A 24,038-nucleotide genomic window follows, 5' to 3' on the forward strand; every position below is an offset into this window, starting at 1 on the left:
ATATATCTTTTTTTTAGAGGGAGTCACCATTCAACTCACTACACCACCAGAGTGGCATTTTCCTCTACCTCCTGTCTATAGACTGAATGTTTGTATACCCCCCAAATTCATATGTTGAAACCTCATTCCCATTGTGATAGTATTTGGAGGTAAGGTCTTTATGGGGTGACTAGTCCCTTATTAAAAACCCAAGAGAAACCTCTCACCCCTTCTGCCATCTGAGGACACAGCAAAAAGATGACTGATTGTCTGTGAACTAGAAAGTAGGTCGTCACCGGACACACAATCTCTGACAACTTGATGTTGGACTAACCAGCCTCCAGAACTGTGAGAAATAAACTTTCTGTTATATATAAGCCACTCAGTCTATGCTATTCTATTACAGCATCCAGAATGGATGAAGACACTCCCCACTTTGAAAAACCCTAAGGGAGGACCTTAATAGACTGAGTTTTGTTCATGGATGTTTATGGACTAACCAATCACAAACCACTCCTAATAGTGCAGGTGTTAGGAGTATTGGCATTATGGTTGACATATTCCTCACCCTTCACTTGGCCCTTTAAGTAAAAGGGATCAGTTAGCACAAACACAGCCATTGGGACAATTGTAAACAGAATAGGCACTCAAACATATATTGATTTATAGAGAATGCATATTCCTCTTTGTTTTTCCAGTCTTAGTTTCATTCTGGCTTACTAGACTACTGAACATATTCTCAAGCTAGACAATATGCTTTTAAAAAAGCACAGAGTTTCAGGCTCCTTTCTGAGTCCCAAGCCTTACTTGCACTAACTTATTTCTCAGAAGCTGTTGCTTAATTTAGGAAACTGATTGCCTTATTGACACACATTGTAGTGCTTAGAAACCGAATTTCTCCATAAGGTGGGCTTCCCAGGAGTTTCCTTTACTTCCCTAAGTGGTGATCCATCAGTGTAATCCTCTATGAAGAAGAATTTATTTACTGTAACATTTGTTCTCTGAAAATGCATTATCATTGATAGATAGCTGCTATTAGCTTGTTGGTAATACATTCTCTACCTTGTATTCATACAGTATCTAGTACTTAGATTCAGAACTAAAACTTTGGAGTCACAGGGTGTCACGTACTGTTTTGAAATGAGTGTCCAGCTAAGTAGCAGCCAACAAAGACAGATTATGTAAGATAGCAATCTTTTCATTCTTCATTGTTAGGCAGTTTATTTAATATTTGCTGATTGTAAACTCTTTGTGCTAATATTATTTACACATTTTACAAGATGTTTGTAGAATGGTAAATGCATTCCTAAGTGTTCCATGTAAACTTTCAGTTGGTAAGTTCATACAAAATCCAGTTTTTACTGTGTCTTCAGTATTTTTCAGATGTGATTTTTAGATCCATTATTTCCTCCTCCTTACAGTCTTATTTCCTGGCCTCTTACATATTTGATATGTTTGTACTATCATCTATATAGACCTCAGGAAATATTATGTGACTTTATTCCCTAGCATAACCATTCTTCTTTTGCCGTGTTGGTTACAGAAATATCTTGAATTTAAACTCATGGAAAGTAACAAGTTTCTTGGTCAGGAAAGTGATCAATGAGAGAGACAAGTATTTGCTACGAATAAATTTCTTAGACCTGAACCCAAAGATATGCACAAAAGCCAGGTCTTATAGAAAGAAAGCCTTTTAGAGAATGCTCAAAATTTTGTGATAGGCTTAAATTGTCAGTGCTTGGGACAGTTGATGGCACCTAGGCATCAGGTTCTTTCTGTACTTGCATCAGTGATTTTTTTTTTTTTTTCTTTTTGCGGTATGTGGGCCTCTCACTGTTGTGGCCTCTCCCGTTGCGGAGCACAGGCTCTGGATGTGCAGGCCCAGCGGCCATGGCTCACGGGCCCAGCCGCTCCGCGGCATATGGGATCCTCCCAGACCGGGGCACGAACCCGTATCCCCTGCATCGGCAGGCGGACTCTCAACCACTGCGCCACCAGGGAGGCCCTGCATCAGTGATTTTTAAGCATGGTTACCCATTGCAACAACTTTGGGAAGCTGTTACAAGGATGTTAATGCCAGAATCATACCCCAGGGATAGTGACTTAATTTCTTTGGGATAGAGCTCGGGCAGCTATTATATTGACCTTTTTTTTTTTTTGGCTGTGTTGGGTCTTTGCTGTGCGTGGGCTTTCTCTATTTGCAGAGAGTGGGGGCTACTCTTCGTTGCAATGTGCGGGCTTCTCATTGTGGTGGCTTCTCTTGTTGCAGAGCACGGGCTCTAGGCACGCAGGCTTCAGTAGTTGTTGCATGCAGGTTCAGATGTGGCTCGCGGGCTCTAGAGAGCAGGCTCAGTAGTTGTGGCTCACGGGCTCTAGAGTGCAGGCTCGGTAGTTGTGGCACACGGGCTTTGTTGCTCTGTGACATGTGGGATCTTCCCGGACCAGGGCTCAAACCCGTGTCCCCTGCATTGGCAGACGGATTCTTAACCACTGCGCTGCCAGGGAGACCCTATATTTACTTTTTAAGTTCTCTAGGTGATTACAGTGTTTGCTCAGGGTTGGAAACCACTGATTTACATGAGCAGAGAATATCTATTAACAAAATCTCAAATAGTTCCTAGATAAAACTATTTAAATCCACTGTTCATGCGTCCATTTTTAGAGTTCATATTTGTTTTTCAAGGTAGTTTACATTTTTAGCAGTTTAAACGGTATTTAACTGGCTGCAATAAGCAGCTTTGGCTAAACATTTGATTCATTTCAGGAATGTTTACACGTCTTGATGCTCATACCACACCCAGACCAATTAATTCAGAATCTCTAGGGGTGAGATTTAGGCTTAATTAAAAAAAGTTTTTTTAAACAGCTCCCTACCGTTCAAATGCAAAGCCGAGTTTGAGAACCACAAATCTAAATAAATATTTGTTGATTTGATTTTCTTTAAATGGTTTCAGCCAAGAACAGTCTAACTCTAAGTCTCTTTTACAGGATATTATTGACAGACTTATAATTTTGAATTCTGAAGCCAAGACTCGTTCTTTATTCAACTATGAACAATCACACATCTTTGGTCTAAGGTAAGATGCTGAATTTCACTTGATGTTTTCTTATTGCAAAAACAGTTAAGGATATGTTCTATATACTTTTAAAAAGTATTTAAAATAAGCTAATTTTTAAAACATGTTTAAAGGTAATTTGCCTTCCTGTAATATTACAAAGTAAATTATAGTCATTAGATTTTTACATTATGGCCTTTGCCACATTTAGGTTCTGTATTATCACAGTGTCTTTCACTTTTGCTCGATTCATTGGAGGCATTCTGTGTACTATTCAGTTTACTCAGGAGTCAACTGGGGCTTCCCTGGATTGGTGTTGGATTGGACTTCTGCCATAATGTAGTCTTGAAAGAGGCCTGGAAATGGATGATTTTTCTCGCCCAAATGTTGCTCCTCAATGTTAATCATACTCTTTAACCCAAGGTTTAAATATTTTCTGGTTGAATTTATATTCCTTAACATTTAAAAGCAGCTGAATTAAAGAAAATTTTCACTTTCATAGGTTCATGATTTCCCTTCTACTAGCAAAGTAACTTTTTCAAGTATGAGGGGGAGGGGGTCAGTGAGAATGTTCTACCTAAGAAATAAAGCAATTACTTTTCTAAAATTAGATTTCTTTAATGGTAGTGTATAAGTCTTAAGCCTTTTTTTTTACATTCATTAATAGCTGAGCTTCATTTTTGGACTTTATAGTTCAAAGAAGGTAGGAAAAAAAGTTTCAACTATTATAGTTCTTTGTAGTGGTATGCTCTTTATTTCAAAACGTACTTTCACATTAAATTTTAACTTTCTGTGAATAGCATCAGATAATCATATAGCAAGCAGTGATGAGGAATTCTGGGGAAAATCTATCAGTAGAATCTCCTTTTGAATAGCAAGTATGTTTCTGAGTTTTCTAATTATAGAACATAGATTTTGGTCTCTTGTTATTAATACATTGAGTGAATTTTTTTTTTCTGTATGTTTTCTTTCTTTTATAGAGTAAGATTTTCTTTTGGTGTTCTTCTGGCAAAATATTTAGCAGTAGGATTTTAAGTCATGTAAAAAGCAATCCAAGAAGTAAAACGCTCCTGGGAATAAAATATATTAATTTGCATAGTGTATGCTTTCTCATAATGTCTAAATGGAGTCATTCAATCCTACACTAGAAAATTTGCCATCCCATTGTTGATACATATAATAGCCGTGCAATATAGTGGTCAGCAACATGGACTCTGGAGTTAGTCTACCTACTGTTTACTAGTTTTGTGAAGTGAGATCTCAGTTACCAATTTGTAAAATGGAGGATAATTATATACTTTTCCTCACAGAGTTACCATGAGACTTACATATGAAAAATTAGAAGGGCTTATAGCAGTGCTTGGCACATAGCAAGACTATAAAAATGTTAGTAATAGATATAAAGTAGCAGCACTTTGTTTCTTTACATCTGTCTACTTGCTGTATATGGTTTTTGAGTTTTACTTAGGAAATAAATTGACTTCACTTTTTCAGTATCTCAGTAGTCTTCCACATCTGCCAAGAAATGTGCTGTTTACAATATCAGCATTCAGACAAAGAAAATGACAAAACCACTTTTTGAGGAACAGTTTGTATTTTAATTTTATGTGTCTTTTAACAAATTTTTCTTTGACAAGAAATTTCATGGTATTTTGAAGTCCATTCTTAATACTCAGTTGTATTTTTAAGTTATGCATCTCAAGTTAACTTTCATTTTTTAAACGAAACTTTCACTTTTCTATGAAAGTTTACTTTCATTTTTTAAATGAAACTTTCATTTGTCTATGAAAGTTTACTTTCATTTGTCTACTGTTTCAGTCTAACATTGGTCACTGAGGTCCAGTGGTGATAATTTAAATCATAGCTTAGTATTATATAAATCTCGTGTTTCTATGTATTTCAGATTTTTGCCTGTATCATTTTCTTTCACTTCCACAGTTTTTTGTTTTTAATTGTACCGTTCCCTCCCAGTAAATCATCTCATTAATGTGTTTGATTTCTACATTTAGCATTGCTTTGTTCCATTCACTTTATTTTTTTTTCCCCTTGCTTCAAAAATCTAGACAAGCATGATGGTAAGTTTGACACAATTTCTTTAGGTTTACCACAGCTCTTAGATGAGGCTAATTTGGGGCTTAAGGAAATGTGGATTTTCATATTCAACAGCATCACATTCTATTTAAGTTTCTGAATTTTTATTTGCCAAGATCTTCTTACAAATCTTATACTGTAAATGACTAATATACAAGAAGGTTGCTCCTTTGATTAGCCCTCCTATCCTCTTTGTTTCCACTTCCAGCCTGTCCTTTTCTACTACTGGTATCCGTGTGCAGACATGCCTTCACATGTCCCATTTCACAATGAAATGAAACAAAACAAATGCACAAAGAAACTCCTCGACATCACATCTCTCTGCAGTCACTGTCCTGTTTCTCTGCCTCTTGCAGCAAAACATATCTATACGAACTGTCCCTACTTGCTCACCTCTGCTTACTCCTCAGACCCCTTAGATTTGACACTGATTTTACAGTTCTGTCAGAACTGCACATCCTGCTCATCTCACGGTCACTTATAACTTTTATGCTGATGAATCTAGTGGATTCTTCTCTTGATTCTCATCTTACTGTAAGTAACATTTGACATAATGGGCCATTTCTATGTGAAAGTTCTTTTAGCTTCTGTTATACCACATACTCCTATGGCTGCAGTGTCTCCTCCTTTTCATTCTCTAAGCAACCTCTGAATGTTAGAATACTCAGGGCTTGGTCCTGGGTCCACTTTTTTTCTTTACACTCTGCCCCTATTTCATCCACTTACTCCTTTGCCTTTAAGTATCATCTGTATGCCAACGGATGCCCCAATTTATATCCCCAATCTAAACTATCATTCTGAGCTACCAGACTCATATATATGATTTCATCCTGATATCTCAATTCATACATTTCTCAGATATCACAAACTTGTCTAAAATTGAATTCTTGGGTCTTCTCCCACAAAAACAAAACAAATCTTTCATTCCCATCTCATTAAATGGCCCAACTATCTATTTATTGTTCAATCTTGAGTCATCTTAACTTTCTTTCTTTGTGTTCCAAACAATAATCTGTCTTTATTATAAAGAAATTAACCAATGCAGGAAATTAAATATAATAAATTAAATGAAAGTCCTCCTAACTCTGAAAGTGATATTATTAACACTGAGGAAAATCATTCTGGATGTCTTCTATGCATATACAGACAGAAGAATAGCTGTATGGAAATATTTTATAAAAATGGAATCATAATATGGTTTCTATTTTAAATTCTAAATGAATTTTATAGAAAAGGAAAAGAAACCCTAGTGAAACAGAAGGAATTGCTGAATTTCAAATAGCTGTTTTTTCACTCCAGAGGTAATTATTTCCCCAGCATTTCCTAGAGCTTAAGAACAAAGATTATATAAAACACTTCAAGTGGTTTGAGCATTATAATTCACTTTTAGATAGTATGCTCTGTGCTACATGTGGGAGATGTAATAATGTGTAAATATGATGTGGTTCTCATTCTCTTTAACCTGGCTACCTATTGAGGAATTGGATTTTAAGATAATGAAAAACGTGAGGTAATTAATGCAGAAGAGAATAGCATCTTTTTTTTTTTTTTTTTTTTTTTTTTTGGCGGTACGCGGGCCTCTCGCTGTTGTGGCCTCTCCCGTTGTGGAGCACAGGCTCCGGATGCGCAGGCTCAGTGGCCATGGCTCACGGGCCCAGCCGCTCCGTGGAATGTGGGATCTTCCCGGACCGGGGCACGAACCTGTGTCCCCTGCATCGGCAGGCAGACTCTCAACCACTGCGTCACCAGGAAAGCCCGAGAATAACATCTTTATAAAGCTCTCCATCTTCCCATTTTAAATAACTGGCAATTCCAGACTCTATTATGGGCCTTTCAAGGAGCTCCAGGATATCTCCACCTTTCCTGTGTATAATATTTTCCACCTTCCTCAGCCCAAACTAGTGCTCTGAGTAGGTTAGACTTATCTCCCTCAAGCACAGTGTTTATTATTGCCTCTATACATGTTTGTCTTGAATAGTGTCTTCACTTTTGCTGTCTTTGTACAAATTTGGATCATCCTTCAAGGCAAAGCTTGCTTCATGAATTACTTTCTCCATGACTTATTATAAGAACACTCTGATAATTTTCCTGAATGTCCTTTGCCTTTTTTGTCATTCACACATTCTTAATTTTATTTCTATCTCTGACTAAAACTTAAACTTCCCAAGGGAGTATCATTTTCTTTTACTTTCATGTCCACCACATTGCCAAGTACTATTTGGTTATTTGTTTAACATTCATTTGCTAAATCTGTTGATTAAAAACAGTTGCCTGGAAACTTCTTTAAAGAAAGTTGTACATTTATTATATGCTGGGTGCAAATTATTTTCTTGAACACCTGTCTTTTAAGGGCACTAATTAAGGCACAATGAGGTTTTTGTCCTCGATAATTTGAGCTATAATTAACATGACACATTAATTTCAGGTGTGTAACATAATGAATTGATACTTGTATGTATTGTGAAACGGTCACCACAAAAGTCTAGTTAAGATCATCGTCATACATAGTTACAGGAATCTTTTTTTTCTTGTGATGAGAACTTTTAAGATTTACTGTCTTAGCAGCTTTCAAATAGGGAATACACTCTTCACCCATTTTGCACCCCCCCCCCCCCCGCCCCCTGCCCTTGGCAATCACCAGTTTGTTCTCTGTATCTGAGCTATTTGGTTTTTTTTATTCTACATGTAAGTGATCGTACAGTATTTGTCTTTCTGACTTATTTCACTTACTGTAATGCCCTCAAGGTCCATCCATATTATTGCAAATGGCAAGATTTTGTTTTTTATCACTGAATAATCTCATTATATGTACCATATTTTCTTTATCCATTTATTCATCAATGGCAATTTGTTTCATGTCTTGGCTACTATAAATAATGCTGCTGTGAACATGGGGGTGCATATATCTTTTTGAATTAGTGTTTTCATTTTCTTTGGGTAAATACCTAGAAGTGGAATTGCTGGATTATATGGTAGTTCTACTTTTAATTTTTTGAGGAAACTTTGTACTGTTTTCCATGATGGCTGTACCAATTCACATTCCCACAACAGTGCACAAGAGTTCTCTTATCTCCACATCCTCACTAACGTTATTTCTTGTTGTTTTTGATAATAGCCATTCTAACAAGTGTGAGGTGTTCTCATTGTGGTTTTGATTTGCATTACCCTGATGATTAGGGATGTTGAGCATCTTTTCATGTACCTGTTGGCCATCCGTATGTTGTCTTTGGAAAAAAAGTTTATTTAGACCCTCTGCCCATTTTTAAATCAGATTTATTTATTTATTTATTTATTTTTTGCTATTGGGTTATATGAGTTCTTTATATATTTTGGTTATTAACCCCTCATCATGTATATGATTTGCAACTTTTTCTCTCCCATTATGTAGGTTGCCTTTTCATTCTGTTGATTTCCTTTTTTGTGCAGAAGCACTTTAGTTTCATGTAGTCCTGCTTGTTCATCTTTGCTCTTGTTGCCTTTTATTATTGTTGTAATATCCCCTGGAAACTTTTGGTGTTGCTCAGGGCTTAGCAGTTTAAGATTTTCTCAACCATCTGTAGGTTAGAGGAATTTTATACTCTTCCCTAGAATATTTTATTTCTGTATGAAAACTGTATATCTTATAGAGAAAGAATTACATCATTATTTAATATTAATAGTTTTCTTTATATCAAACTAAAAATTAAGTTTTAGTTATAGACTGTAGAATTGCTTATTTTTAACATCTTAAATCTTAGGTAGTCATTCTTAATTATACACATTAAAATGTAATATGGTTAAAAATGTTAATATAGTTTTCCTAAAACCTATTACTTCTTTACTTGAAACCTTAATGTGGCCTATTTGTTAATTTTCTACAAAGCAAAACTCAGGAATCTATACTTAAAGAATAGCCTTTAAAATTAATCATTTGCTGTTTCAGTTATTTTATATTTATCAATCAGTAAGTTTTATACATAGTATAATGAACAGTTTTGTGTATAACTAACTTTGTAAAAAAGTTTGACCTGCAAGATGACTTTAAGAGGAAAAGTGAAAAATACATATTTGTTTTTCAGTTTAGAAATAGCCTGGTTATCTTGGACATAGACAAGTGTTAATATTCCATCACAACAAATCGCCAAATTATTTATTTCCAGTGACCCAGATGCTAACTAGAGTTAAATCTTATTAACACTGGTAATAAGAAATAATTTTAAAATTCTCTTGTAATCTTTTTTTAACATTGGAAATTAGAATATGACTGCAAAACTATCCATATTTTGGATTTTGGATATACACACATGTACATATCCAATATTTAGTTTTATTCTATTAAGTTAATTTAAATAATCAAATGGTCTGTTGCTAATCAAAGATATCAGTAACTGATTCAGAATTCTTACTTAATCAAAGAATTCCTGTTTATATAGAATAATTGTAATATAATGAAAACAAAAGAAAACAATACTCATTATCCTCTTAAGGGAAAACTCACACCTCTTAAAGACAACCACCACTAGCCTCTTCATGCTTATATTTCCTTTGGCTGAAAATACTTTTTTGAAAAATATGCTTATTGTTTTTAAACTGCCTTAATTATTTTAAATTATTCTTTCATACCTATAAGTATTTATCTATCTCATAATTTAAAGGACTAAATAATATTCCAGTACATGGATAAGTCCCAACTTTCTGTTTTTATACATGTAGCTTATTTTAAATTTTTTATTGTACATCTTTATAAATATCTCTCCATAATTATTTCTTTAAAACTAATTTTTAGAAATGGGCTTGCTTAGTTCAAGTGTAGGCATATTTTCAAACCTTATGTATTTCTATCTGCCCTCTTTCTATGATTCATTTTACTTGACTTCTCTGTACCATTTTATATTCTACCCACTTTTGACACTTTTTCCTTTCATTTGGTTCATTCATTGAGAAAATAGTTATTGAACTACTAAGTGCTACACTGCTGTATATGGTCTGCTGGGGAGAATTCTATGACTTTGATAAAAAGGATTCCAGAAATAAAGAGACCAATCATTTTTGTTGACTTTTCCTTTTCTACTACTTACCTTTCCAACTGAGTTGTAGAGTATGTCTTTAGTCCTTTTTCCATTTTTTTTTCTACAGTGGCTTCAATTTTCACTTCTTTACTGGCTAACCCTATATCTGTGTATCTATCCCTAAGCTTTCTCTTGATCATATGTCCAAATTTTATTGAACATTTGGATATGCATACCACACAAGTTCAGCAAACTTGTATGTTCAAAAACTATACTCTGTTTATACTTACAGAAATCTGAACTAACTTCCAGCTTCAGGAGATCCCAGAGCACTTTCTGAAACTGAGATAGGAATTTGGTACATAGCGCTAGTGAGCAGGCTCTCCACAGCCCCTGCTCACTCTTTGCTGCTCATGTTGAGTTTTATTGGCAAACTGACCCTGTTCTGTTTTCTACTCTTCAGATATGGTTATAGGTATCAGAAACTTTAAGCTCCAGATTTGGAGGTGTGGTTAGTGTGTGTGTAATTCCTGTCTCATTCTTGTTTTTGAGCATGCAGGGAATGCTGTGTGTACTAATCAGAAGGAAATCTTTTGTATTGGATTTTTGTATCGTTTGGTTAAGTAAAATATACACACACGATGTATTTGATTAGAGTTTATAAAAGTATAACATGGAATTTATGGTGATGCATACATGGAAGTAATTAAACTGTTATTAGATATGCATTGTTGGGCCTCCCTGGTGGCGCAGTGGTTGAGAGTCCGCCTGCCGATGCAGGGGATACGGGTTCGTGCCCCGGTCTGGGAGGATCCCATATGCCGCGGAGCGGCTGGGCCCGTGAGCCATGGCCGCTGGGCCTGCGCGTCCGGAGCCTGTGCTCCGCAACGGGAGAGGCCACAGCAGTGAGAGGCCCGCATACCGCAAAAAGAAAAAAAAAAAAAAAAGATATGCATTGTTTCAGTGTATTCAAGGAAGAAATTCTAGGAAAAAGTGTCAGGGGGGGAGAGAAGAGGCTTGTGACTGCAAGCATGAGGTAAACAAAGAATATTCTTGGACTTCATTCAAGTAGAGATGATAGCTAAGAGTAAACTTCACAGAACCATTCTGGTAGCCTGGACAAGTGCCCATCTGCTCACATTAATGATATGATGGTGATAATTAAAAACTGACATATGGGACTTCCCTGGTGGTGCAGTGGTTAGGAATCCGCCTGCCAGTGCAGGGGACACAGGTTCCAGCCCTAGTCCAGGAAGATCCCACATGCCTCGGAGCAACTAAGCCCGTGTACCACAACTACTGAGCCTACAGTCTAGAGCCCGCGAGCCACAACTACTGAGCCTCCGTTCCACAACTACTGAAGCCTGCGCACCTAGAGCCTGTGCTCTGCAATGAGAAGCCACCGCAGTGAGAAGCCTGCACACCGCAACGAAGAGTAGTCCCCACTTGCCGCAGCTAGAGAAAGCCCACGCACAGCAACGAAGACCCAGTGCAGCCAAAAAAAAAAAAAAAAAAGTGACATACAAAGAATATAGTAATTAAGAACAGAGAATTCTTCTGGTGGTGAGATTTGATTTGGGTTATTAGCAAACTCATGGGGGGTCTGCCATATTCAGGATACATTCCAAACCAAGTGAAAAGATTAGGCCCAAATTTCAGAGATTGTTTTATTCCTTGAAACAGTTCAAATAAACATTCATATTAAGGAGACACTGATATTCACTTCCAGAAATGAATTGAAATTCAGAGATGTTTGGTTGGATTTTTAAAATAATTTTCTATATACCATGCATTATAGGCACAAATTCTTTTAAACTTTTGAATATTATAATGTGTATTAACTTGGCATTATCCTGCCTCAAGTGCCACAATTTCTGATTTGAAATTCTAAGAACTTACTTGCTATCTGCATCTAATCTTACCTGAAGTGATGAGATTCTTTGTAGTCTTTATTTAGCCTGCCTAATTTAAATATCAATATATTTTGCCAAAGAAATATTAATATGCTTGATTATGAGGTATTGCTCTGGACTCTGTGTATACTGTATTTTGTTGCTAAATGCATAAGAATTTAAATTCTTGGTCCTAAGATTTATGGATAAAGAATCATAGATCTTTGCATCATGACTGCAATTTTTAAGTCACTGAGGGTGAAGGGGAGGAAGAGGTAAGGGAAAGAAAAATTATAGAGTGTGTGGTATTTGAAAATCCAGCTTTGCAATGATGTAAAATGCCCATTTCCACGAAAGTGGGGCCTATGGCTCAGCTGCAGAACTCTCAGCCTCCTGACTCATCCAGGGCAAATGGACTCTCCTCAAGTCCGCCCTCACAGAGGCTCACAGTGTGGTTAGTGTGAGCTGGTTCACCTCATAGCTTGATCACATTGTTAACAAAAACAATCTGGCCTAGTTATCTTTGCTTATAACTAGATTATGCTAACTGGTACCTATTCAAGGGTATATGGATGTCTCCTGGTGAGCATCAGCACTTTATGCATGTGTGTGTAGTGATAAATCAGATGTCTGTAATTTATTTGGGGTTATAGAATGATACATATTAAGAGCCTTTTTTATCCAGTGCATAAGAATCCTTTAATTAGTGTGCTTATATTTTATAATATTACATAAAACATAAGAATATCTCAAAATTTACAGGGTCAATATAAAGTTAATGTTATATTCTTAATAAGTATGTAACAACATATTGCTATCTCTTAAGAGCAGTAACCAATTATAGTCTAAATGTTTAGCATTCAGTCCTGCAAGTTTCAGGATTTTGGTAACTCTGGTTAACCATTCTTTGCCCTGGAGTTCTGACTGAATATACTTAGGTTTTTCTGTTTGTTTGTTTGTTTTTTCCTTCAGAATACTTCTATTTTTGTAGGTCAGTAATGCCAGTTTCCTATGGTTAGACCTAAATCCTTTCCTCAGCAGGAATTTTATTTCAGGTTTCTAGTGTAGACAAACTCATTAGGAATGTTAAATTGGCATTTAAATTTTTCGTAATTTCTTCACCCAAAACATTTCTTTATGACCAAAATTAAATCATATTGATTCAGTTACATTACATTACAGATAAAATTTAACGAGGTGAAAATAACTTTCTTAGAAAGATGATTTAGAGTTTAGAAAACAAATATTGATTTTAATTATTTGAGCAGAAGCAAAGGACTAAGTAAAGTTCAGATTCTGTGCAACTTAACTTCACTTTCCAATTCCAACAAAGAGTCTTTGTTTATCTTTTTTTGGCAGAGCAGCTGGAGAAGGTATTAGTTCATGGTCTATTTGATATCTACCAAACACTATTTTTTGTTTATTTAAAACGATAAATGTATATAGTTTAAACAGCCAGAGAATATGGGAAAGGTTTTAAGAATACAAAATAAGTAATCCTCGACTTATCCTCCTCCCACTCCTCAGAGGCTGCCACTTTCAAGTCCTTGAATTGTTTCTTTTGGTAATCACCTCTAGATTTTTAAATAACATGCTTATATTATGTCTTGATTTTTGAAATTTATATTTGATCTCTTGTCTTTTTTGAATACTTTAAAATTATTTATTTATTTGGCTGCGTTGGGTCTTAGTTGCAACACTTGGTATCTTTGTCGCAACATGCGGGCTCTTTAGTTGCGGCATGTGAACTCTTAGTTATGACATGTGGGATCTTGTTCCCTGACCAGGGATCGAACCCAGGCCCCCTGCCTTGGGAATACGGAGTCTTAGCCACTGGACCACCAGGGAAGTTCCTGATCTCTTGTCTTAAAGAATTTCGAGTCTTAGGACTTAGGTTTCCTCTGCCCTCCCTCTCTCCCTGCTCTATAGTTTTATCACAGTCTTGATTAAATCACTGTTGAAAGTTTACATTATTGTGTCTATATAAATATTATTCATTTATGGGCCAAGTAGTATACTATGACTATTTTCTTTTTCCTACTTTATTTTTTCTGAAGTTAACAACTGCATGGCTTTTTCAATTTGCTTCATTTTCTGTGTATCTACTAATGTATTTCCAGACTGTCCTAAAAAAAAAAAAAACACTACCTCTGCTACTGCATAACACTTGTACAGTGCTTATTATGTCCCAGGTACTGGTATTAGTTTCACATTTAAATCTCTTAATTTTAGAACCACCCTATCAAATAGGTACTCTAATTAGCTTCATTTTTTAAAGTGACTCAGCTGAGCCACAGAAGTTAAGCCTTTTAAGATGACACACCTAGTAATTAATGAAGCTGGTGTTTGGACCCAGATGGTCTGGTTCCAGAGAATGTAATGCCTGACCCATACATTGCATTGTTTTACAACAGGCATCCCCAACCCCTGGTACTGGTCTGTGGCCTGTTAGGAACCAGACCGCACAGCAGGAGATGAGCAGTGAGCGAGCCAAACTCCATCTGTATTTACAGCTGCTCCACATCGCTCGCATTACCGCCTGAGCTCCGCCTCCTGTCAGATCAGCGGCGGCATTAGATTCTTACGGGAGCTCAAACTGTACGGGATCTAGGTTGCGCGCTCCTTATGAGACTCTAATGCCTGATGATCTGAGATGGAGCTGAGGTGGTGATGCTAGTGCTGGGGAGCGGCTGCAAATACAGATTATCATTAGCAGAGAGGTTTGACTGCACAGAGACCATAATAAATCAATTGTTTGCAGACTCATATCAAAACCCTATCAGTGAGTGGCAAGTGAAAACAAGCTCTTGGCTCCCACTGATTCTGAATTATGGTGAGTTGTATAATTATTTCATTATATATTACAATGTAATAATAACAGAAATAAAGTGCACAGTAAATGTAATACACTTGAATCATCCTGAAACCATTCCCCACCCACCCCCCAGTCCATAAAAAAATTGTCTTCCACGAAACCAGTCCCTGGCGCCAAAAAGGTTGGGGACTGCTGTTTTGCAACATAAATGTCAAGGGCCTTTTAACCATTCTGTCCAATTATATTTTATAGTCTCAAGGTTTTTACATTCTTGGAGGCAGGGACCATGTCCTGTTCATATTTGTGAATAAGAAACTAAAAGACATCAGGTAATATTTTAACTTTTTTTCTTATATCACATGTGTTTGTACTGGAGGATCTTTTAGCCTTATATATCAGCCTTCCTGGGATTTCCCTTCACCGTCATCCTGGGAATTGCTTCTTCTCTCTTCTGAGTTGGATTCTCTTTTACCTGGGATTTAATTTCCTATTTCTTGGTTTACTCCCATGTTTTGATGGAGATAACTTTTTCAGAAAGGATTGTGGGATGGAGATATCCACAATATAATGTCAGGGAGCTACAAAACAAATGGGTAAGTTGTAACTGATTTCGTAGGTCAGCAAAGCTAAAAGTAAATTGGCAGGGCATGCCCAGAAGCAACTTTTTATCACAGTATTCTAGAAATACTAGGAATTAGAGACACCACTGAAAATGGAGATGAAAATAGAGGATTAGGTGTGAAAGTCTAAGATATTCAATAATAGGATTAGTTCAAACTATAAGATTTAGATATGCCCTCACATTCTCTCAATTCCTACCCACTCAGCCTAGGTTACTGTTCTTCCCAACTTCAGCAGAACATTGAAGGTTTACCTTCTGGAAATCATGAATCAGAGACAAGTGCAGCTAAGGGAAGGGGTATTGTGTTGAAAAAGATTAAATGTTATTATCTGTCAGTTCAAGAGATATATTAGCATTCAGTTTCCTCTCCTCCCCAAATTTGTTTTTCTTAGCATTAATAAGGCATTATTTTTCCATCTGCTTAGTTTTTCCCTATGTATCTACCAGTAATATATCTCAAAACTTTTTCTGCAAAAGCATAGTAATAATAATGTCAAATACAACAGTGCTTACTGTCTGTCAGATATTATTCTAAGCACTTGGAGGATTGGTTTAAGAAGATTGTTGGAAGAGGTATATAGATGATCCTCTGAGAATACACTCAGATTGAGGGAATATTTTTGACTCATGTCAATGCTCTGATCTCTCCTTCTGCAAAGGAGGTAAAATAATCCCTTTTGTTTGTGTCAGCCTCTTTCCTCAGCTACCCTAGTGCTTACTCAGCTGGGCTTATGAGCAAAGTAGACATGGTGGCAGGGGCTAGACATTGTTTATCAAATAAGGATCATAAAACAGGAATATTTATTTAACAAAGAGAACATGGATTTGCTCCAAAATGTTAGGAGACCATGTGTGTATCTTGTATTGCCCCTTCTAGAAGCTCCGTATAGTATCTAATCAGCCATTAAGTTTGAACATTTAATCTGCTGGATTAAAGACTCAAGTGATAGAGTTTCTAGATTTGGAGCCTGCCTCAGATCTTATTCTATCTAGCCTCTAGGTCACATAAAGTTGATAGTTAAGGGTTACTTGATATAAATCAGAGAAGCATACCCAAATATTGTAGGTGTTGCTTCTAAAACTCACAGAAGCTAAAATCATGCATTATGTCACTTCATTGGTGGTAAATAGTATAAGATTTAATAATACATCATGTATATTACATGTGATATCTTGACATTCTAGGCCACTAGAACTCAGAAACTTCACTGAGATGCCAATGAAATGTCCCAGTTTTTTGGATCTCTCACTCTCTGGCACACCTTTTTTTTTTTTTTTTTTTTTTTTTTTAACTAAAACATGTAGAATGCCAGATACTTCCTTTTCACCTAGGTCCAGTTAACATATCATCAGTAGAGTCGTTTTTCATGATGACCTGAGGGATGATAGGACAATCAAGGCTGCCCTGGACTAAATTTTGTTAAAATGAAAGATGTATGTATGTCCATGTTGGGTAAAAGCAGACTGCTCCTGGTATTCACACTGGCCAAATTAGCAGTATCTTCTCAGTTAGAGGCTTTGTTAATTTACTCTCCTAAGGAGACTTCATCCTGATTATGTCTTTTGTTACATATATTGAACAGATACACTAAGGCAGGAAACGTGTGCAGACTGAGCAATGCAGCATAAAATGTCTAATAAAGATAGGGACTTAGCCTTCAGTGCCTGAGGTGAGATGAGAAAGCTGTTATTAGATGTCATCAATAAACCTGACTCAAATAAGGCAGTAGATTTGATTGAATATCACCACAGGTATACAAATGCTTTCATGGAGTTACTACAGGGGCCTGGATCCTTCCCCACTTTAAGTAGTCATGTCATGCCTCCAAAAGCTTTGCTGTAGGCAGACAAACTCTTATGTCTTCACCACCTTCAAACAGCAACACCATATCCCTGAGTGCTAGACTGTTTGGGTTCCTGGGAACCATAAGGCTATAATAGTGTCAGTAATATTTGCACATTGTAAATATTCATAGGATTGTATGAAATAGAGAAATAGAGAATGAACAGCTAAGGTCTGTGATTACTGTCTGTCTTTTGGTGTACAGAAACTTCTATTATTTTGATAAAAATAACCTATAACACCTAACAACCTAAGGGGGTTTGTGCCTGGGGTAGGTAGACTCCATCTAATTCTAACTGTGTTCTGAGAGAGAGATACACATACATATTCACAAACACTTTGAAATTTCTTCTGTGAAACTTACCCTTGATATCTTTACATTAACTTTATTTTTAATACTTTATCTGTCCATAAAAAAACTGAAAATATACCATTAAAGCACTTATCCAGTAATGAATTTGGATTCATCTTGGATAATTGTTGATTTTCTTTGGAATACTTCTAGATATAACTAACTTTATGTTTGAAATAAGCAGCAGATTTTTTTTTCTTAACTTCAGGAAATTTGAGTTGGGGCCAACAAAACTTAAACTTCACAATTTGTTACTTGTAAGCCTAATAATATGTAAGTTTTGAGACATGTTTTTATGGTCACTTTTTAAAAATTAATGGATATAAAATAATCTGCACTCCAATTCACTTTGTAAACCTAGCCTCATGGTTAGGCTAAAAAGATGGTCTTACTCAAGTGGCTTTTTCTTCCATGTTTACTGTAGCTGCTAGCTTATACAAATATGCTGATATAATTAATGAAACATTAAGATCTGTTTATTAGATGATTACCTGATTGAGTAGTAAATGGCGCTCATTGTTATCAAGGCTTTTATGCATAATTATTAAAGTATGCGTTGTTTTATTGGTGTTTTCAATTTGTTCATTTATTACACACATGTTTATATTTCTTATAGATATAATGCTATACTTTTTCCCATTATCCACCCAAGCATAACACAAGTTTTTTATGAAATATTAAAAATATAAATCCTGCATAGAATATAAACATAAATTTAGCAAAGTGTTGTAAAATAAATGTCTACGTAAAATCCCAGTCAAGTAAACAAAGAGAACTTACTAGTACTATGCATTTGTTGATCATGACTGCCTCCCATCTCCCTAATGGGTAACCACTATTCTGACTTTTATGGTATTTACTACTTTATTTTATATTTTTACTACTTAGTTATGTATTTCCAAAAAAATACATTTAATTTTGTTGCTTTTGGGCTTTATTTTAGTGGTAGCATAGACTGTATACTCTGTGACATCTGACCTTTTATATGTAGCATTATGTTTCTAAGGTCAATATTCATTGCTATATGATATTCCATAGCATGAGTATACTGTGTTTTGTTTATATATTATGCTACTAGCAGACGTTTGAGATACTTATAGTTCTTTAGTTTTGGCTATTATAAACAACTCTACTACACGTGGAACATTAGCTACTTATCTCTGTGTGCATATATATACATAATTTTTTGTGTGTTACAGAAAAGGTATCTAAATATTCAAAGGTATGTTTTTGAACTTCCTATTCTATTCAGTTGGATTTTGTTCATCCTTGTACAAATATTAGATTCTGTTAATTACTATAGCTTTGTAATATGTTACAATAATTGATAGGGTGATTGTTCCCACTTGGTTCTTTTCCAAAAATGTCGTGGCTACTTTTAGTCCTTTTCTTTCCATACAAATTTTAGAATCATCTTGTCACACAAACCAGCCCACTGGGATTTTAATTATCCTTGGATTGAATCTACAGATAAATAGTGAGTGAACTGACATCTTTATAATACTGAGTTTTCCAATCTGTAAACATTGTATATATCTCCATTTTATTTAAGTATTCTCTAATTACTCTCATTAGGACATTGGAGTTTTTTCATAGGTCTTATATATCTTTTGTTAATTTAATATTTATAGCTTTATGTTCCCCAGTATATACTACACTATGTGGCAATATCACCCAGTGGTTTAAGAGCATGGACTCTGGAACCACATTGTCAAAGTGATTTTAGACAAGATTCGTAACCTCTCTATGCCTCCATTTCTTCATATGTGAAATGGAGACAGTAACTCTACCTTCCTTGGAGTTATTGTGAGACTAATATGTCACATAAATTTAGAACATGGTAAGCACCATGTCTGAGATAAATGTCTGAGACTGTATAGATATACCAATTATTAATTCATTTAACTATTCTCCTTTAAATGCTTTTAGGTTGTTAGTGGAGACATTTTGTTGAACTCTTACCACAAACTTTGTGGCTTAAAACATCACACACTTACCTCAGTTTCTGTCTACATACACCTTAGCTTGCTTGGTTCCTTGTTCATAGTCTCACAAGGCTACAATCAAGGTGTCAGATGGGGCTGTGATCTCTTTTGAAGCTCAGTCAGGAAAGTATCTGTTTCCAAACTCACAGATTGTTGGCAGAATGTAGTTCCTCATGGTTTTAGGACTGAAGGTCATGTTTTCTTGCTGCTTAGAGGCTAGAGCCCTTGCAGCTTTGTTAATTGAAGTCTGCCCTCAATTCTTAGAGGCTACCTGTAGTTCCTTGCCACATGGGTTTCTCCAGTATGGCTGCTTGCTTCTTCAAAGCCAGCAGAGTAGAGAGGCTCCAGCGAGAATGGCATACTGTTCTTCAAACATGCCAGTCGTGCTCTCAACCTTCAGTCCCTTGCTCAGCTGTTTGCTCTGCCTTGGAACATTTTCCCCTCAGATAGCTCCATGGCTTGTTTCTTCATTTCTTTTAGGTCTTTACTCAGGTGTCACCTTCTTGCTGAGGTCTTTCCTAACTACCTTATTTGAAATTGCATACAGTGATCTATCCCCACTGCTCTCTTGTTACAACTCCTTATTCACTTCCCTGCTTTAGTTGTATCCATGCTGTGTTTTTTTTTTTTGGTGTTATTGTTCACTGTCCCCCTCCTCTAGTATTTAGCATTCCATAAAGACTGGGATTTTTGTGCATGTGTGTTCAGTGAGGTATCCTTGGCACTTAAAACAGTAATAGGCACTTAGTAGGTATTCAACCAATATTTCTTAAAATCAAGTAAATTGAATTTTATGTCATGGGGAAGGGTAGTTTCCAAATAAACAGTTTTATCATCTTCTGATAATGAACATCATTATTTCCTTTCAGATAGCATTCCTGTTTTTCTTATCTTTTTTGCAGTGGCTTAAACTTCTAAAACAATGCTAAATAATGGACAGTTTTGCTGTTTTCATGACCTTAATGGGAATGCTGTTTTTTGGAGGACAGGGAGTAGAGAGTGGATGTTGAATCTTAAATTAAGTAGCTTTCAAGCATCTTGTCAGATGATTATATATTTTCTATTACATATAGATGTCATGAATTATATCAGGAGGTGTTTTAATATTAAACTATTCTTTTCTTCCTGGAATGAACTGTGCTTGATCACAGTATGCTATTCTTTTAATTTACTGCTGGATCAAATTTGCTAACCTTACATTATTCCTAGTATTTGTAGGATTTTAAAAGTCTTACATCATTTGTTAAAGTTTCTATTTACTCATTCTCTAATGAGAATTCAGTCCAGGCAGGTATCTGCTTTCAGAGCTACTCTGATTCACCTTGGATCATCTCATTGTCCATCTGGAGTCTATAGACTCCTCTTTTCAAATCATAAACTAGAGGATGTTGAAGCTATTTTCATTACCTGTTCACTGATTTAGTAACCTAAAGACAGTAGAAAGGTTACTAGGTCCTCCCTAAACCTTTATAACTTAAAGCCTTATTACTTAGTTGGTGACAACTTGATCCTTCTTATTTTTCTAACAAAACATCTGAAATCATCCTTGGTATCTTTCTTCTTTTTGCTCCACATATTCCGTCCACCAGGAAATTCTATCTGCCTTTGACATATTTTAAATTCCTTTATATATTTGCATCTGTTTGAATTTTCTTTTGTTTATTCATGCCATTACTACACTTTTAAAATTATCACAGCTTTGTAACATGTGTTACTATCTGGTATTAGACCTCCTCCCAGTATTGCTTCATTGTCCTGCTGGTATTGAATATTGCTGTGGGTATATCTGAGAACAGCTTGATTCCCTTCCCCCCCAACTCCAACTGTGTTAGTGACTTATCTTTTTCCCTGGATACCCCAGTGGTTCTTTCTCTAAGTCTAATAGCTCTGTCTCAGTGTTGACTCTTTTGGTTCAGTTTACCCTGGACATGCTGTCATGGTTGCTTTTCTCGTGGAATTTGACTAGTATCTCTAAAGGTGTATCCTGTTAGGTTATTTCTGTTTTCTCTCCAAGAAATCAATAGTTTAAACTCTTTATTTTCATTATGTTTTTCACACTCTCATTCTGTTCCCTGTATCATTTATTGTGCTTTTAGCAGCATCTGTTCTTTTTTGCTATTTCTGATTGTGCGTTAATTTCTGTGACACTTTTGTTCTTCTGCTTCTTTCCTTAGCTCTGCCAGTTCATGTTTTATCTTTTCTGGTTGTTTTGCTGTTTCTTCCCTGTGCTTACACAGCTCTACTTTGTGCAGAGAGCTTATTGGAGACTACTGCTTTATTAAACTTTTCAGTTGAGAGATAATTGCAATATAACAGTCTGTAAGTTATACAACCTGTTGACTTGATACATTTATATAACTTAAAGAATTCACGGACAATTATTTGGTCATAGCTTTGGAGTGTATAATGGCTGCCCTGTGTGTTTGTATTTGCCATCTGCTCATCCTGTTATTTCCTCCTTTTTCTTGGAGCGCCTTTGTATGCATCCTGTGGTATTTGTTTTTGGAGGGGTGTGAGTTTTTTCATCATAAGCTGTTTACAGGAGGCTCGTGTTGAAGAGAAGTTATGGTCATGTTCCCAGTTAGTTGAACTTTTTCTGTGGGCCTGAGTTTTCAGTCTTTATGTTCTTGTGTTGTCCCTGCCAATCTCAGTATGCATGTAGTCAGTTTTAATTATTAATAATTGTCTCTATAACCTGTAACCAATAACTAGTAATTGATTTGTCTGTGACTCCATGTTCTACCTGGTTTCTTCTATTACTACGAACCATAATAAGACCAGGGATCTTCCTGCCTCTGTCTTGTGTATCCTGTTTCCACTGTTGTAAACAGAGAGTTTCATCTGAGTATACTCCTCATTTCTGAAAATTTTGTTTTTATGAATTTTTTTGAGAAATTAATTCTGTTGTTTTTCATGGGCAGCCATGACATCCTTTCTCAGTTTCTGTCCTTCCCATAGTGGTCTTTGCCCAATTTTGATTGCCCTTGACTGTCCTTCAGATCATTTTGTGGCTAAACATTTTTATGATCTTTTCCTTCCTTCTCAATCCTTGGGGTTATTTCTAGGCCGAGAAAAGGGAAATACCAACTTACACTACCATCTTTAAACTAGAAGTCTAAGTATTCTTTTCATTTTATCTAGCACAAATGTTCTTACTTTTATAAACTAAGTACGGAATATTTCTCTAAATTGATAGTAGATTTTCCCTTAGTTTTGGATATATTTGGTTATTTTAGCCAGGTTCTGGGGAGTGATATTGAATTGCCATTTTTGACTGTTAAATGCATCCACCAAACATTTTTCTACTTATGGATGCTATTGACTAGATAAAACATGTGATTGCACCAAAATTCAAAAACTGTAAAAGATATACTGTGAGAAGTATATTCCCTTCAGTCTGTCAGATTCCAACCACCCCACCTTCTCCCCCCAACCCCCCCACCCAGCTAACAACTCTTACCAGTTTCTTTTTTGTCTTTGGAGAGGGATTCTACATAAAAACAAATATGTACTTAAATATGTGTTCAAATGTTTCTCCATTTTGGTTCAAGTGCTACCACTATACACGTCTTGTGCCTCTTCTTTTTTACTTAACATACCTTGAAGATAGTTCCTGTGTGACTCAAAATGCATTTTCACAGTTTTTGGTTGAATCATGATCAAAACAAAATCTTCACATTCATTTTATTTTTCTTTTAATTTATAACTTCCTTTATCCCCTCTTTTTATGAACCATTTTTTTTTCCAGAAGAAATATATAATGTGTAGAATTCTCCAAATTCTGGTTTTTGTGTTGACTGTTTCCCTCTTGTGGTGTCTTTTTACATATTTCTCTGAGCCTTGTATCAGTATAAACTGATAATGAGATATCTAGGATTGGTTCGTTTCAGGTTCCGTTTTTTTGGCAAGAATATTTTGTAGATGGTGCACTCACCGTACATCCTCTTGCATCACAATAGGAGCCACATGATTTCTACTTTTAGTAATGTTAAGATAGATCATTGTGTTTCGGTGTTCTCAGCTTTATCTGACAATTATAAAGTTAGCCATTGACATTTCACCTAATAAATATTTCCTGGATTGGTAGCAAGATGATTCTGTCATTCCTTCTGTATTTAATTGAGTAAAAAGTGGTGGCAATTTGTAGTTTTTATAGATTTGCTAATGTTCCCTAACTAATTTTTAAATTAAGTATCACTTGAGAATAAAATTTATTATTCCTAGATTTAGATAAATTTTTAAACTAGATTAGAAATAACCCATGGTCTTTAAATGATATTTCAATTAGAAAAACTTTTGAAGTCAGTTATTCAAAATGATTAAAAATATATCTGAAATAACTACCTGATTTTTCTTACAAAATTTTTATTTCCATGTCTCTTGGTTTGAGACACCAAGAAAGTTTCTAAACTTTT

General features: G+C 35.7%; 1 protein-coding gene across 1 annotated transcript in view; it reads left to right on the forward strand.

Moving 5' to 3' along the window:
- The window catches only part of TBC1D32 (TBC1 domain family member 32), a 184,802-nt gene that overhangs the window by 88,917 nt on the left and 71,847 nt on the right, over positions 1-24,038 (forward strand). The window contains exon 23 of the mRNA XM_060115191.1: positions 2,968-3,056. Coding sequence (XP_059971174.1) covers positions 2,968-3,056 — 89 coding nt within the window. The remainder of the gene's footprint in view (positions 1-2,967; positions 3,057-24,038) is intronic.

This window comes from Mesoplodon densirostris, chromosome 12 (genome assembly GCF_025265405.1).
Source record: "Mesoplodon densirostris isolate mMesDen1 chromosome 12, mMesDen1 primary haplotype, whole genome shotgun sequence".
Classification (NCBI taxonomy): domain Eukaryota; kingdom Metazoa; phylum Chordata; class Mammalia; order Artiodactyla; family Ziphiidae; genus Mesoplodon; species Mesoplodon densirostris.